General features: G+C 34.7%; 1 protein-coding gene across 8 annotated transcripts in view; it reads left to right on the top strand.

The window, feature by feature from the left end:
- MPHOSPH9 (M-phase phosphoprotein 9) overlaps window positions 1-14,343 on the top strand; it is a 32,096-nt gene that overhangs the window by 1,507 nt on the left and 16,246 nt on the right. For 3 of the 8 annotated variants that reach the window (XM_062589901.1, XM_062589904.1, XM_062589900.1), the window contains exons 2-9: window positions 1,470-1,602; window positions 2,483-2,633; window positions 3,998-4,087; window positions 7,073-7,593; window positions 9,517-9,640; window positions 11,922-12,012; window positions 13,179-13,285; window positions 13,729-13,854. In XM_062589901.1, coding sequence (XP_062445885.1) covers window positions 1,496-1,602; window positions 2,483-2,633; window positions 3,998-4,087; window positions 7,073-7,593; window positions 9,517-9,640; window positions 11,922-12,012; window positions 13,179-13,285; window positions 13,729-13,854 — 1,317 coding nt within the window. In that variant the 5' untranslated portion in view covers window positions 1,470-1,495. Of the gene's footprint in view, window positions 1-1,469; window positions 1,603-2,482; window positions 2,634-3,963; window positions 4,088-4,669; window positions 4,856-7,072; window positions 7,594-9,516; window positions 9,641-11,921; window positions 12,013-13,178; window positions 13,286-13,728; window positions 13,855-14,343 lie in introns of those variants that run through there. The other 5 variants (XM_062589902.1, XM_062589903.1, XM_062589906.1 and 2 more) reach the window with 5 other exon arrangements.

Genomic DNA, 14,343 nt, shown 5'->3' with positions numbered 1-14,343 from the left:
AGTAATATCACCCCACCATATCCATCCAGCTGCTTCTGAAGCTCTTGCTGCTTCTGCTTATCTGTCAGGTTAGGTGCCTCGTAACCTTAAAGTATTCCAGACTCCTGACGGCTAGAAAAGGAAGAAAGGCTTCCTTCTTTCAGTTTATCCCAAGAAGGTCTGTCAAAGGGATATATGTATCTGTGCTAAACACCTTCCAGCTCTTGCTTTTTGAGTGACTATCTGGAAAACATTTTTCTGTTTTAATGGAGCCTGTTTGACTTTAGTAGTGAAATCAGTCTGTGTCTATTAGTTTCCTTCCAGTGGAAATCAGTATTTATACTTCCAAAACTGTCTGTACAAGATATATATCAAAGAGCTGTGTACTTACAAATAATGAAAGCATAAATCTGCAAAAGGCAGTGACATGTCCTTGTAAGCCCTGTAAAGGAGGATAGTTATGCGGTAAAAGTATTGGCCTGCTGTAAGGTAGCAGGGATTTATTCTTTTTCACAGACTACTAGGATAACATTACTTGATGTCTCTTTTTGTTCTCCATCCATGAAATGATCATAAGGTTTTTCTTTGATATTGGGACATAGGATAATTTCACTAGGCATAGAAGATGCTGAAATAAGCACTACAGAAAAACTGATTAATCAATGTATTTTGTGGTTTACCTTAATGAAAGTATGGAACCTGGAAGCATATTTTAGTCTCATACAGCAGTTCTTGTAAACTGCTGTTCTGAGGCCCTAAAGACCTTAGCGCAGTTCTTTCATATACGTTCATTTACATTGTTTGCAATTAACCAGCTGCTATTTTTAACTACTGTGGGATTTTCATTTAACTATTTTTATTGTTAATTAATAAGCAATCTGTCTTGAAACAGTTTTGATGCTTTTTGAATTAATGCTATAGAGTAATAATAAAATAAGTATTCTGAGAAAAAAAAGTAAAACAAATAACACAAGCAAATAACTATAGTGGAAGAATTGATTGCAACAGTCTAACTCAGTATTTCTTAAAACACAAAAACTTTTTTTTTTTTTTTTTTTTTTTTTTTTTTTGGTAGCCAAGGTGCAGATTCTCATTCAGCAGATTTAAATATATTTACAGTGGGCCATTTTTTCTGAATTTTATTTCACTGAAGCCTTAAAAACAGTGTGTGGAGCCCCAGATTAAAGAACCACTGCTCTACTTGCAATGTTTTGGATTCAGACATCCCTTTTAGCCCAGACTAACTGTCATGGGCAGCTAAGAATCTCTTTGATGTGTAGACATCTCAGCAAGTACAAGGCTGTCTAAATAACTGTTTGAACTGTTTGCACGCATAGCACTGGCAAGAAAAAGAATTCGTTTTTGGAGTGCTAGCATTTTCAGAGTAGTTTGACTGAAATAACTGTCTCTTTAATCAGGTTTGATTTCTTCAAACAACAAAACCAAATGGCTGTTTGAAACAGGAGAGTGATACTTCTTTATATTTGCAGGATAACATCATACGTGGACATAAGATATGGAAAACTGTGACTTGGTGAATGCTGTACAAGGAGTCCCTTTGGTTTCTGCGGATGCTGATGTCAGAAATACCCACAACTCTGTCTTTAACTTGAATTCTAACAGGTGATCTGCTAAAGGGATTCCTAAAAAAATTTATTCATTTTGCTTGCATATATAATATGCTTTTACAATAACATTATTACTAAGATGAAATCATATGTAGAATATTTTAGTTTTCTTTATGATTGCAGGTATAACTTAATGCTTAATATGTCAGTGAGATGAAAGTCTTAGTGAAAGAAGTGTCATATCTTCCTTAAAAACTTCCATTGCTTTGCATCTCTTGAAATGGAAAAAGAAAATACTGGCTTGAAGAGATTACGAGAGGTTGTTGTTTGGAATGTTCATATGCTATGTTAAGTCATTTATGGAGAACACTGGCTGAGAAAAAATGTATTGTTTTTCTGTTCCGTGTCCAAGATATTCTCAGTGGAAAAGGAAGGCAAATGTGGGCTAGTGGCCTAAGTTACAGCTCAGGAGAGGTTCTTTTTGACTGACCTGTTAAGATAATAATTACGTATTGCTTATTACACATATAACTTCTCAGATGGAGGCTGTAGGCTCGGACATTGTAACACGGAAGCTTGTATCTGCAAGCTTCTGACCTCAGAATCTATGAAGGAGAACATAAATTTGGTGAGAAGCTGTAGTGAGCAATAATATTTGTGCTGCTTATGCTCTCTCCTAGGAAAGCTATTGTATTTTAGTAATATGTGTATAAAATGCAGCTTACATGTTGCACTTATGTGATGCTCTCTAGGGATTCCGTGACATTTTCTTGAAAATATTCTTATCAATGTATCAATTATGCTTTTCCAGCATGATGAGCGTCATTGTAAATTAAGCATATATTTCTTTTATACTAATAGTATGTTGTTTTGGCTACTATGTTGGACATCTGGCACAGTAAATAATTTAAATACTTTTCCTCACGTTTCATTAGAAATCCCTCACCCAATCCTAATGGAGTTTCTGGTTACTCAGGGAATACCAGGTCCTCGTTAATACCTGGTTCTGTTGAAGTGCTTGCCTCCTTTATGCAAGATATCCAGAACATTGGAAGTGCTGACTCAGAAACTGTGAAGAACTGTGAGGTATTTGGTGTTAAGACTCCCCCCCCCTTTTTTTTTAATTGTATTCATGGATCAGCTTTGCATTTTTGAAAGCAAGTCTAATGATGATATAGTTTAGCAGTATTGTTATTTATGCTTATTATTGGAACAAATTCTTTTACAATGTTATGAACTAATCATTTAGGTGGATTTTATTGCAGTCTTACCTTAGGTTTTTATACATGAGTCTTTTACAATTACAGTACCAGTGTGAATAGCTTTTCAAAGTTATTGGTATTTAAAATATTTACAAAAATTTTGAATTGAAAATTTTTAAACCTGTAAAATTGCAATACTTCATACTGAATTCTTGCAACAGGGCTATAAAAACACAGTTGGAACTTAGAAAGGTGATCCTAGAAGTTAGAAGCATTACTTTCCTGAAAATAGCTGTTTCAGCTGCATCAATTTGTAGAGAGGTGTAGATGATTATTCTGCTTTCAGATTACAAACTACATACAGATTAATTATTTAGGTATGTTGAGCTAGTTCTTTCAAGTCTTTTTTTTTTCTTAAAACTTTTGTCTTTGTCCCATCCCATTTTATTTTAATTTCTGTCATTCTTTTCCTTTCTTTTCCTCCATAAAAATATCAAGTTTCCATGCTATGGGCTTCTTTCTGCAAAATTTTTTTATCTTTCTGGCTGCGGTTCAACAAAACATCTCTGGACAGATGCTTCTTTTGGTGCTTGTGAACAGCTCCAAGAAAAGAATATAAATATCTGTGCCTAGGCATGTGCTTTGTCCTGTGTTTGAAATATCAGGCTCTAGAAACACTTTTATACAAGTAGTTTTTAAATTTAGGACTTTACACCACATATTAAGAACACTATATATTTGTTCTTCTATTCTTGTTTTCTCTGTATGGTTGTGCATCTTGGATTTTGGCTAGACTGTTGAAGCGAAGGACTTCTGTATTAAAGGAAATGACTGCCTGGACATAGGGATGTTTAATTATCAGTTTTAAAATTGCTCATGTCTTGTTAAACTGGAATCAACCTTTTCAATTTGACTGTATTCTCCTTCCAGTTACTCATTCGTTTAACTTATTATTTGCTTCATTTTTACAATAATTTTTACAATTTTTTAATCAAACTTAAATTGTAAAGATATGTAATCTTCTTATCTAGAATGATCTTTTTTCAATTAATATGTCTATAGCAATTTGTTTGCTTTGAGTGACATGATAGGGCTCTGCATGTGTTGTAGGGTGGGTAACCAGAGTGAGGTTATTAAAATTTGTATTATATTGACACCTAAAGATAAGATTTAATAATTGCATAGCTGGAGTAAAAGTTAAGAGATGCGGTATGATTGTACCTTAGTTATTTTATTTTGTTTTAATAGACAAAGTGGCTACAGTTATTCAGGCTGGTAGAAAAACAATGTCAAGAACAAATAGTTGCCCAGCAAGAGCAGTTCCACCATCAAATTCAAGTAAGTAATTATTTGTTCACATAGGTAGGTTAGATTTAGTGGGTTTTTGTTTAGTTTTCTTTCTTTTTTTTTTTTTTTCTTTCTTTTTGGTCCTCCTTCTTCCCCCTGTCCAAAGAGTATTGTATGGTCTCTGACACTGCTGTATTTTTCTGTAAGTATGTTGAGACTGGTAATTCTTCCAGTAGACAGTTAATGGTAGTGGATGACTGGACTGCTGACTTGCAAGATGCATATTTCAGATTGCCTTGGCTAATTAATGAAGTAACTGATAGGAAGAACTTCAGAAATGGTGATTTCATTTCAGTTCAGTTTTCACAAGTGTTTGTTTCAGAATACCCGTGCAGTAATTGGATTTTAAGTACAAGCTGTTTTGTATTAACTGCTAGAAGGTATCAGTTCTAATTTAAAGACAGTTTAGTCTTCTATTCACTAGAAAACATTGTTACTTTTAATTCCCTTATATAGATAGTATGTAACATAAGAAAACATTCATTGTAGCAGTTGACTATCTATTTCACTGTTTAATTGAATAATATCCCTTCCTAAGAATAAAAAATAACTCAAATGTGAAGATTCGCATTTCTATTCAACTGCATTTATCCATTAAAGCAGAACAAAAGAAATGTATAGGTGTGTATGAAAGATAGTAATTCTATAAATATATAATACTTAATATCTTCATCATTTTGGTTGCTGTTTTTCCCTTCCCTTTCCTGATGCCCTCTACACTAGTAGTAATCAACAGTTCCTGAACTGAATTAACAAGAGGTACTGTCCTTTTCTTTTATCCTATCTCCTTTTTCTTCTTCCTGCACTCCCTCCTCCCCCCTGCTTTTCTCCTCTCCTGTCTTGTTATTTTTGTCCCACCAGTATTTCCTTACCCTCGTATTTCCTGTCTCATACGGTAGTGGTTTGATTTACTTGTTGCTAATGATAGCCTGACTAATCCATTGTGTTGACTTTGCCAGTTCTGTCTTTATTAATAGGAAAGGCTACCTCTGGAAGAGCTGAGTTTGTGGTATCAAGAGGGATTTACTAACTGCATGACTTGTCACACTAAATATAAAATCAATGTTCATAACTTACTTCCAGTTGTATGAATGCATTAGATAAAATAGATGGAGCTGTTCCAAACTTAAACTGGTGTACCATGAACTAGCGGAACCATTGAAATACAGGGAACTCAAATCGCTTTTATACTAAAAAGACAAAATGAATGACCTACTACATGGGGTGGAAAAGCAAGATGCTCTTTCAGCATTGACATGACTCCAATGTAAGATTTGCTCTATGCTGTGTTTCAAGACCAGCTGTGTTTATGAAAATTCATCTTCATCCTTATCGGATCAAGGATCAAAAGACCTTGAGTTCATGGTGGAATCAACGGTGTTGGAATCACAGTCCTCAGCTTATGTGAATTATACATTAAAAGAAAATAGTGCTAATGATGAATTATCACCAGCTCTGGATCCTTCCGAAGTCAAGATTTTATTTAAGATAATAATAATAATAATAATAAAGCTACTTATAATCCCCGAACTTGATACAAATCATCTTAATGAGTGTCATTTTTCCTATCCCACCCCCGTCTTTTGGAGTATTAATGACAAAGATTAAATGTTAGCAGAAAATCTTATCAGTTTGTTTTTTCCTTTTCCTTTGTTCTATGTTCCCTATCTTCCCTGGAAGAATTGAATCATAGAATTAAATCACAAGTGATTATTGCAGTCATAATTGAAATCATTAGCACACCAGAAAACTTGAAATTATGGCAGAAACTTTATCCTTAAATTCCCGTGCATAGAAAACTGAAATGAAATTTAGTTGTTAATTTTATTGAAAGTATTAAAATATAGGAGGTTTGATTCTGAGTAGTGTTATATTTAGTTTCTTCTTAAGCCTTATTTTTTTTTTTATTACATACTTCGAGAGAAAAAATAATTTTTTTGTATTCAATCTGTCCCTTCCACTTGGTTTTCATGTGATTAATGTATTGTCATTCTGTGGAAAAAACATTAGTAGAGCCTCATGCTCTTAAAACTCTCAAAGTTCAATAATTTTGAATGTGTTCTTGAAAATAGCTAAATACTTTGGTCTTGCAGTGTGTAACACGTTATATGCACATGCAGAGTTCAGTAATCTCAATACAACTCCGCAGAAGCACAGGTCTTTGGCCAAAGAACGTGGCCGTGGACATTAGCATGAAGTCTTTTTCATAGTCCTTGACGAAAGCATCAGTTGTTTCTTGGAGCTGCTTCAGAATACCAGTATGCAACTAGAAACTATTCTAAAATATTGTTTACCTAATATACTGAACTACCTCTTATTGCAGACTTAAATGAAATAACCTGATAAATCTCTTCAGGTGATCTAGTGACATGTTTGCTCAGCTCTATCAGATACCGAAACAATCAAATTGTAAACCTTTATCATATGAACTACCTGATAAAATATTATCTAAATCAGATATTTTGAAGCCAAGTTTTATGCAAATAATCTTACAGAGGTACATTATTCCTATTAGTGTAATAGAGCAATGGTTTATACTTCCATTAAAACATCCTTGTAATCTTAGGAAATTTATCTCCAAGTTTTAATTCTTTCAGACCTAAATTTAGCAAAGGATCTTTGTCCACTTTTAATGACATGCTTAGATAATTTATATTTCAGCAATTGTCTGATAAAATGCTATAATTCTGAAGGCATGTAGCTAATACACATATGCATGTTTTTACATTAATAAATGATTATGGAGACCAGTAATTCACTGCTTGGTATTAAGAGTTGTTACCATGCACATTTTACTGTTATGCACAGTATGCATATATTTACTTTATGCATGAGATGTCTACGTATTGAAACATCGAATAGGAGTGATTTGAAATAGGTATTTAATTCTGTCACTACTAACACAAATTGAAGAGGGATCAAAATATAGACATGATTTGTAGCATGGTCTCATGTTTTTTTTTTCCCCCTCTATAGCTGATTCAGAATGAGATAAGGGAGTTAGTGAAACTGCAGACCAGCAATTGGGGTGCCAGCAAGAGCAGAAGTTTGCCTGCCAAACTTACAGACACTTTTTCTTCATTAGAAAGTCAAATGGGGTTGCGTTCTGAAATCTTTGAAGAAAATGAGTGCATTGTCAATCAGCTTAAATCTAATGAAGCAGAAATTCAGCCAAATGCATCTGCTTTGCATCAAGAACATTTTGCAAACGATGTTTCAGTGAGTAGTGGGTATGGTACTCTTTCTGCTTCCGAACTGAACCCTAACAAATCTACCCACGTTAGCAACTGCACAGACTACATGGAGAAAACTTCACAAGGACAGGGTGATGCAGCAGTATTGCACAGAGATGCAGTCGTAGCCAGTGTTCAAAATAAAAGAGAACTTTTACTGAAAAAAACAGAGGAAAATTGTCCATCAGGAAAGAATGATGTTTTAGTTTTTCCTGCTGAATTTGAACATAAGGTTAATGAAGCTCAATGTGGAAAAATAAACAGGTAAGTGGTAAACTTTTATATAAAAATGTGTGATAGGCAGTCCCCATTCAGTAAGCATCTGTTGGTATCTCTAAACATAAGAATTGAATGAAACTTCTTGATTTATATATATATATATATATATAAGTATTATACTACTTTGTATATAAATGTATTTGATTAGTTTGACATTTCTGCATGGTACACATTTTACACCTGCAGTATTTGTTTTGTAGATACATTGGAAAAATACAATGGCTTGCTTTTTACTGTAAATATGAGCTAAGATACAGTTTGCATACAGTGTTTTATCTGCGCACTAGAATTTTAGGTGCTGATTATCAATTTTAAATGACTAATATTTTGCTATTGTGTTCAAGTAGCCTTTCCTGTTAGTTTGTATGCATACGTTACGGTAGCAAATTGTATCAAGCAACAGCCAGAGACAAAATGTGCTCCCCTTTTCCATGCCCCATATCCAGTCGGTGGGACTACCAGAACTTAAGATTGGCCAGCTACTTTGGCTGATCTGTGAGCAATAATATCAACCAAATACTTCTCTGGTTGCACAGAATTTAACAAAGTGCTTTGCTCTCTCTGTCAGACTGGATTGTAAAGGCAGTGGCTCCTTATGGCCATGAGCAGTATCAAAGGTCATGCGGGCAGCACGTTGCTTGTGAGTTCCTAGAGTTTGCCGAGAAAAAGAACCTTCTCTTCATGGAAAAACAGAGGATTGTGACAATGAACTTGCATTTTGCTAGTGCATAATAAAACAGAACCAGCTTCCTTTAAAGGAATGGATTTGGAGATGTGTCATCTCAGAGTACAGGGCAGACCATGACCCTGTCGGTATGCATGTTCTCATCCTCATTTCCGCTGGGATTTGTTTCATTATTCAATTCATGTTGTACGGTTCCCTGAGTTCAGTAGCTGCAATTCATGGAGAACTTGCTAGGCGGGGTATTTATTACTCACTACCAGGAAATCTAAGAGCTGGAGAAGCTCAATACCTGTGCGTTTTCATAAAAAAAAAAAAAAAAAAAAAAAAAAAATTTAAAGAAAATTTTGAAATCATTGACACATGACATTTTCTCCTTTTTGCTTAAAAATGCAAGTTTTTTAATTGCTTTCTATTTCAAAATATGATTTTGATTGGAAGGAAGAGAGTGTTCATATCAAAATGGAATTGTTCACTTAACTCAAATTGGGATATATTTTTTAATTTTTAGTTGTAATATTTTTAGTTGTTTCAACTTTTTGTCCCAAACTGGGACAACATGCATTTTATTTTTATTTTTCAAAGATGCACCTTTCAGTAAGTGATGAAATTGGTCCTCTTCTACTCCTAAACAAGAGTTTCAGGATGTCTCTGTTTCTGTTCATTTGCTTTGTTTGTTTGTTGTTTCCATCTGTATCTTGTTTTTAATCTTTCTTATCCTTAAAGACTAAGAGTCTATTGAGTTGGAAGGCCAGCTTAGTGTGTCCTAGCTCATAATATCCTTTTTAAAGCCAGACTGATAACACAATGTTTTTTTTTTTAAAAAAAAAAGACACTCTACATTCTCACTTGATTTTGTGTTTCTGATCCGTGTCTGCTTGAGTTGCTGAAAAAGCAGGTGTCTAGCTAAACGTAGGGTGCTTTTTGTTATGATTTGTTATAGCAGGAGAACTATTTTGATTATGGGTGCAGATGATCATCAACTTTTAAGTGTTGTTGTCAGTGTTGAAAATTCCAGCCCTAAGATCAGTTTAATATCCATTTTTTTAATTGTTTCTCAGAAAATGCACAAAGGCAGTGGAATTTCAATGCTTATCTTTCATGGTGAAGACTAAATTGGTTTCAGGAGAGGTTATTTTTCTACTGTAAAGGAGAATACATACATGCATGCATACATATATATGTATGTGCACACACCGTTCATGTCTATACTTCTTACCATATAGTAAAACTTTAACATCATGGGCGCAGAAGTTGAAACAAAACCAACCAAGAAGAATAAATGTGGAAGAAGTACATGTGAGCTCTATGCAAGGAAATGAGCAAGCAAAGAAATTAACACTTGAGAATGTAAGTTGTCTTCTATTCTTACCGTTGGTACTTTTCCAGAGATATATTTATGTTCTGATTTAGCATATGCTTTCATGCTTAGCTTTAAGCATTTGAGTAGTTCTATGCTAATTCGTATGTTTAAAGTTAAACTTCTGTGTGGGCAGAATTTACTTCCTGGATCATTCTGTATTTACTTACATAGCTATTTTGGTTTATTTTATTCCTTGTCTAGTTAGTGCCTTAACCATTGCCATCAATGGTGCAAATCCTTTCCTTCCAGAGATAATAGTTCCTTTCGCAACTGAAGCTGCAGCTCACAGTAATTTATTGTGCCATATCATTTTTTGAAGGATCTTATGTTTTCCAAATACTCATCTTCCATTTCAGCTGGTAATCTCTCTTCTGGTACACAAGGTTTAATGGAAGGTGCTAAAGTCTTTATGAGTTGAGGCATTAGCCACTTGTGCAAGATGAGCAGTAGTCTTCCAGATCGTGTGCGGTTTGGGGGGTTTTGTTTGTTTGTTTTAGGTGGTAGGGATTTTTTTGTTCTGGTTTGATTTGGGATTTTTTTTTTTTAGTGTTCTTGGCAGTCTCCACTGCTAAAACCAAAAAATGATTATTTTCTTTTTTTGTGTTGTTTATGTAAGAATAAGAAATTCATTTATGCCTGTATATGATTTGGGTGAATTAAGCTACTCCAAGTCCTGTTTATAGCATTGGTTATGAAGAACAGGTAACCCCAATAGTAGAATTTTGGGAGATGTAACTGGCTGCTTAGAACCGTTTGAGGTTCTAAATGCATATTGCTGTGACTGGAGCATACTTCATGCTTTAGTTCAAAAAGTTTCTTTCAACAAGAATTTGGTTTTGTTTTTTGTAGCATATTATTGATTTAATAATTCCATCCATATCTCAACAGATCTGATTATACTGAGGAGAGAAGTTTAATCACATGTGATATTGTCAACCCTAAAAGACAGTATGCAGCATGGTTATATAAAGGCTAATCATACAATCTTATCGTACATGTAACTGAAATTTTAATTTTTTTTTTTATTATACTAAGTATCATATACTCCTCTTCTTCTGTTATTTTTAAGGAAGAAATTCCTAAAACTGGTGTTAATTGCTCCACCTATAAGAGAGTAGGAGATTTAATAACTGAATAACTTGATTAAAGGCATGGCCTATTTTCTTTCCTGTGGTCACTTTGAGGGTGATCCAGAAAGGTTAAGAGTAGCAGATTTGAGAGATCTGGTCTCTGTAGTCTCCTTTTATTATCTGTGGAAACAATAGGTTTCTCAAAGGAGATATTCCAAACCAGGAGTCTAATTTAGCAACTTCAGATCGTCTCTTTTATCTCTTGGCTACAGGAGGATGCTTAAAGAGATTAGTCCTGGAAACGCAGATTTTGAAAATACCTCCCTCTTTCTGCTCCTTTGTAAGAACTCGATTGATGCCCCTTGTTTTCTTTTTTTTCCTCCTTAGGCAAAGCAGAATACATAAATTAAGAGGATAAAAATAGCATTGAGGTGAGACTATACTTCAGGCAATAACTTGAAAAGTTACAGCTTTTGATTTTTTTTTTTTTTTAATGTGCTTGTGTTAATTCAGTGGTTTCCATCTTTCAGGCCTTGGCTATATTGGGCTGTCTGAATTTGCCAAGTGGCATACCTGCGAAGCTGTACTTGAATAAGTACCTGCAGAAATATGCAGTGTTTTTCCCTGTATTGTTCCTAACCTTTTTGAAGTAGTTTCTATTATTAGCTGTGGAGGTTGCTTAGAAAGTTTGGAGTGATGAGAATAGGGGTATGTGGCATCTTTCAAAACAGATGATTGACAGTGTCCATCTCCTGATTCGTGGTAGGTGGAGCCGTAACAACTGAAAATAAGAAATTCTGGTCTTGGGATGAGGAAGGAGGGTAACATTTTGTTCTGAAGTCATCCCTGTATATGCTTGTATTTCTTAAAGAGCAAGAAGGTTTAGATGACTGTCCCAGGAAAAGTGTGTGTTTTTGAAATACTTCACCTCAAAAATGTTCTGAAGTGAACTGGCATGTGTAGTGGAAAATATTGGTATTTCCTAATTACATGGCTTAGCTTGGTTCTGCTTTTGGCTGCAATTGCCCTGAGTATAGATTGTATACCTCTAGATCATGCTGTATAATTAAATGTAACATCTTTTTTTTTAAGAAGACTAATAACGTTTACATACAATCTTTTATAATTGTACCCTTGATCTTTTTTTTTGTCTTGCCTTGCAATTTGCCTTTTAAATCTACTTTTTCCTTTGTTTTAGACAAATCTTACTGCTGCTGCTTTGCCATCTTACACTTTTTACCTCAACCAACCAAATGAAAGTCCGAATTCCATGGTGTCTGAAGCTTCAGGTATACTTAATTACTTAAATTTTCTTTTTTTTTTTTGAGTTCTATTTTTAGAACTCGTACTACAATGCACCTCCAGTAAATTTGGGGAGGTTAGAAGGTCTCAGAAACTTATTTTGAGCGCTGGCAAGTTGTTAAACTTCAAATAGTGTAATTCTGGTGGTCTTGCACTTGTATTTTGAATTGACGATAGCTCCTGTGCATCACTGCTAGCAGATACAAGACATATGGCATTTTTTTCTTCAAATTTATGAACATTTAAAAGCTACATTTTGTGTTTAAAACCGTTTCATAACATAACTGCTATTAAAATCATAATGGAAATTAACTGATCTTCTCAAATATTAGCGTCATTGGTCCGATAATCAGGGGACTGCATAGAAACAGAGGCAGAATCCCTGTAGGCCAAGGGCATGATTTGATACTTCTGATCTGTTCACGGAGCTGAGACAGAACAGAACAATGAAGTCCTTTTAATTTTTTTTTAACTTATTTTTAGATAGTACCAAACAACTAATTCCTATATTTTGATCAGCACATGGTGGATCTGTCCTAGTGACAAACAGGAACACAGAGATGCAGCTCTGCAAATTATGCGTGGTTTTTGTTTTCTTTGTTACAACTTGATTGGGAGAGGGACGCACAGAAGGAATGGAAGTGGGATTGGGGCTGTTTGCCTGACCCCCTGTGTCACCTCTCTAAGTCCTACTCATCTGTTTTTCGTGTGCTAGTGAGTCTTGTTGAGTACCAAACCAAAGAGTTCATAATGTCACATGGTTGTCTAGGATTATTCCTTGGCCAAAATGAATGGTCAGTGCTACAATGAAGTCAGTAGAAATATGACAATTTGTGGTAAATGAGCATTTGACCTTTGACAGTAAGGAGTAAATCTATAGATTTTTCCCCTAATTTTCAGATTTGGTTACTGATGCTGTGTGATGTAATACTAATTTATATTCCTAGTGCTTTGCATGAAGATTTTTTAACTTCTGCTGACAAATACTTTAAGATCTGTAAGCAATAGATACAAATAATGAATACCACATTCTTTAATATGGCAGAATGAAGCTACTGGAATAGTATCTTATTAATTGATTTTGGGGTTTCTGTTCGGTAGCTGAAAGCTTGAAACTTGTAATACTTTTTTTTCCAATTTTTCTTCTTATCAGGACTTTCATACTGGAAACTAGATGAAAAGGAGATGTATCAGCCTTTACCTGAAAACTTCAGAAATGAATTCACTGATATATTCTCCACAAAGGTATCACCAGATCAGGTAAACTTTGTACGTGTTTTTAAAATTACCTTTTAGTCACTTGTCATTTTTTGCTCTTTTCTACAATGGAAAGAATGAGTCCTTCAGAAGTGAACTTGTGAAAAATTTCTTTTGTTAACTTGCTCTCTTATATTCTGTTCTTTCATTAGTCTTTTACCCCAGCTAAATTCACTTGGAATTCATTGGCCTTCTTTTGTCATTTAGAAGAAAGTATGTGTGTGCGTGCGTGTGTGTGTGTGCGCGTGCGTGCGTGTGTAAGAGAAGAGAAGAGACTGGTATATTTAAGGTATATATGCCTCATTAAAGATCCTTTTTAAAACTGGGTGTGTTGATTAAAGCCTTTTTCTATTCTAAATTGTTCTATTAGGTAAAAGTTGCTTATCTGTCTTGGGTAAGGAGGCTTATATTCAGAAAAAATAATTTAGCAGTTTTATCTGTTCAAGTTGTCTTCTGCTGATGAAGTAAAACCATTATCATTGAAGGATATTTATCATAAAAGGCAAAAGGAAAACAAGCAACTGCCAGACTGGAATTTTATGTCATCTTTCCAATCAAGTCACCCACCAGAGGTAAGATTAATCTCTTTATCTACTATCTCAATTTGAAGGTGTGATAGGTCACAGGCTGGTTTCACATTAATCAGCCCCTGCCGCCACTGCCAGTGTTAGGCTGGAACAGCACTTTGTGCAGCTGTGTGATGCACTGGACTGGGAAGCGATCCAGCTTAAAAGAACCTGTAAGGATGCCCTGGAAAAACAAGCACCTTTGCAGCACAACCTTGGGGATGATGCAGGGACAAACCTGCTGAGGCTGCAGCTGATGAACTGCACATGGGATTGCAATTAGAGTTGAGTGGGGTTTTCTCACTTCTTTCCACAGGACAGATTCCTTCCACCCCTCAAACAACAAAAGCTCAGGTTGTAGAAATATTTTTTTAAGGTATCTGTTTCTTTATTATACCCATTTTCACAATACATCCATCAGCTTTTTCTTGTATAAAATAGCCATCATTACTTATATATGTTATTTAGGATGTGAATAATGACTGTACAAAGTTA

This window comes from Rhea pennata, chromosome 17 (assembly GCF_028389875.1).
Source record: "Rhea pennata isolate bPtePen1 chromosome 17, bPtePen1.pri, whole genome shotgun sequence".
NCBI classification, from domain to species: Eukaryota; Metazoa; Chordata; class Aves; order Rheiformes; family Rheidae; genus Rhea; species Rhea pennata.
This window is presented reverse-complemented; position numbering and strand designations above follow the sequence as displayed.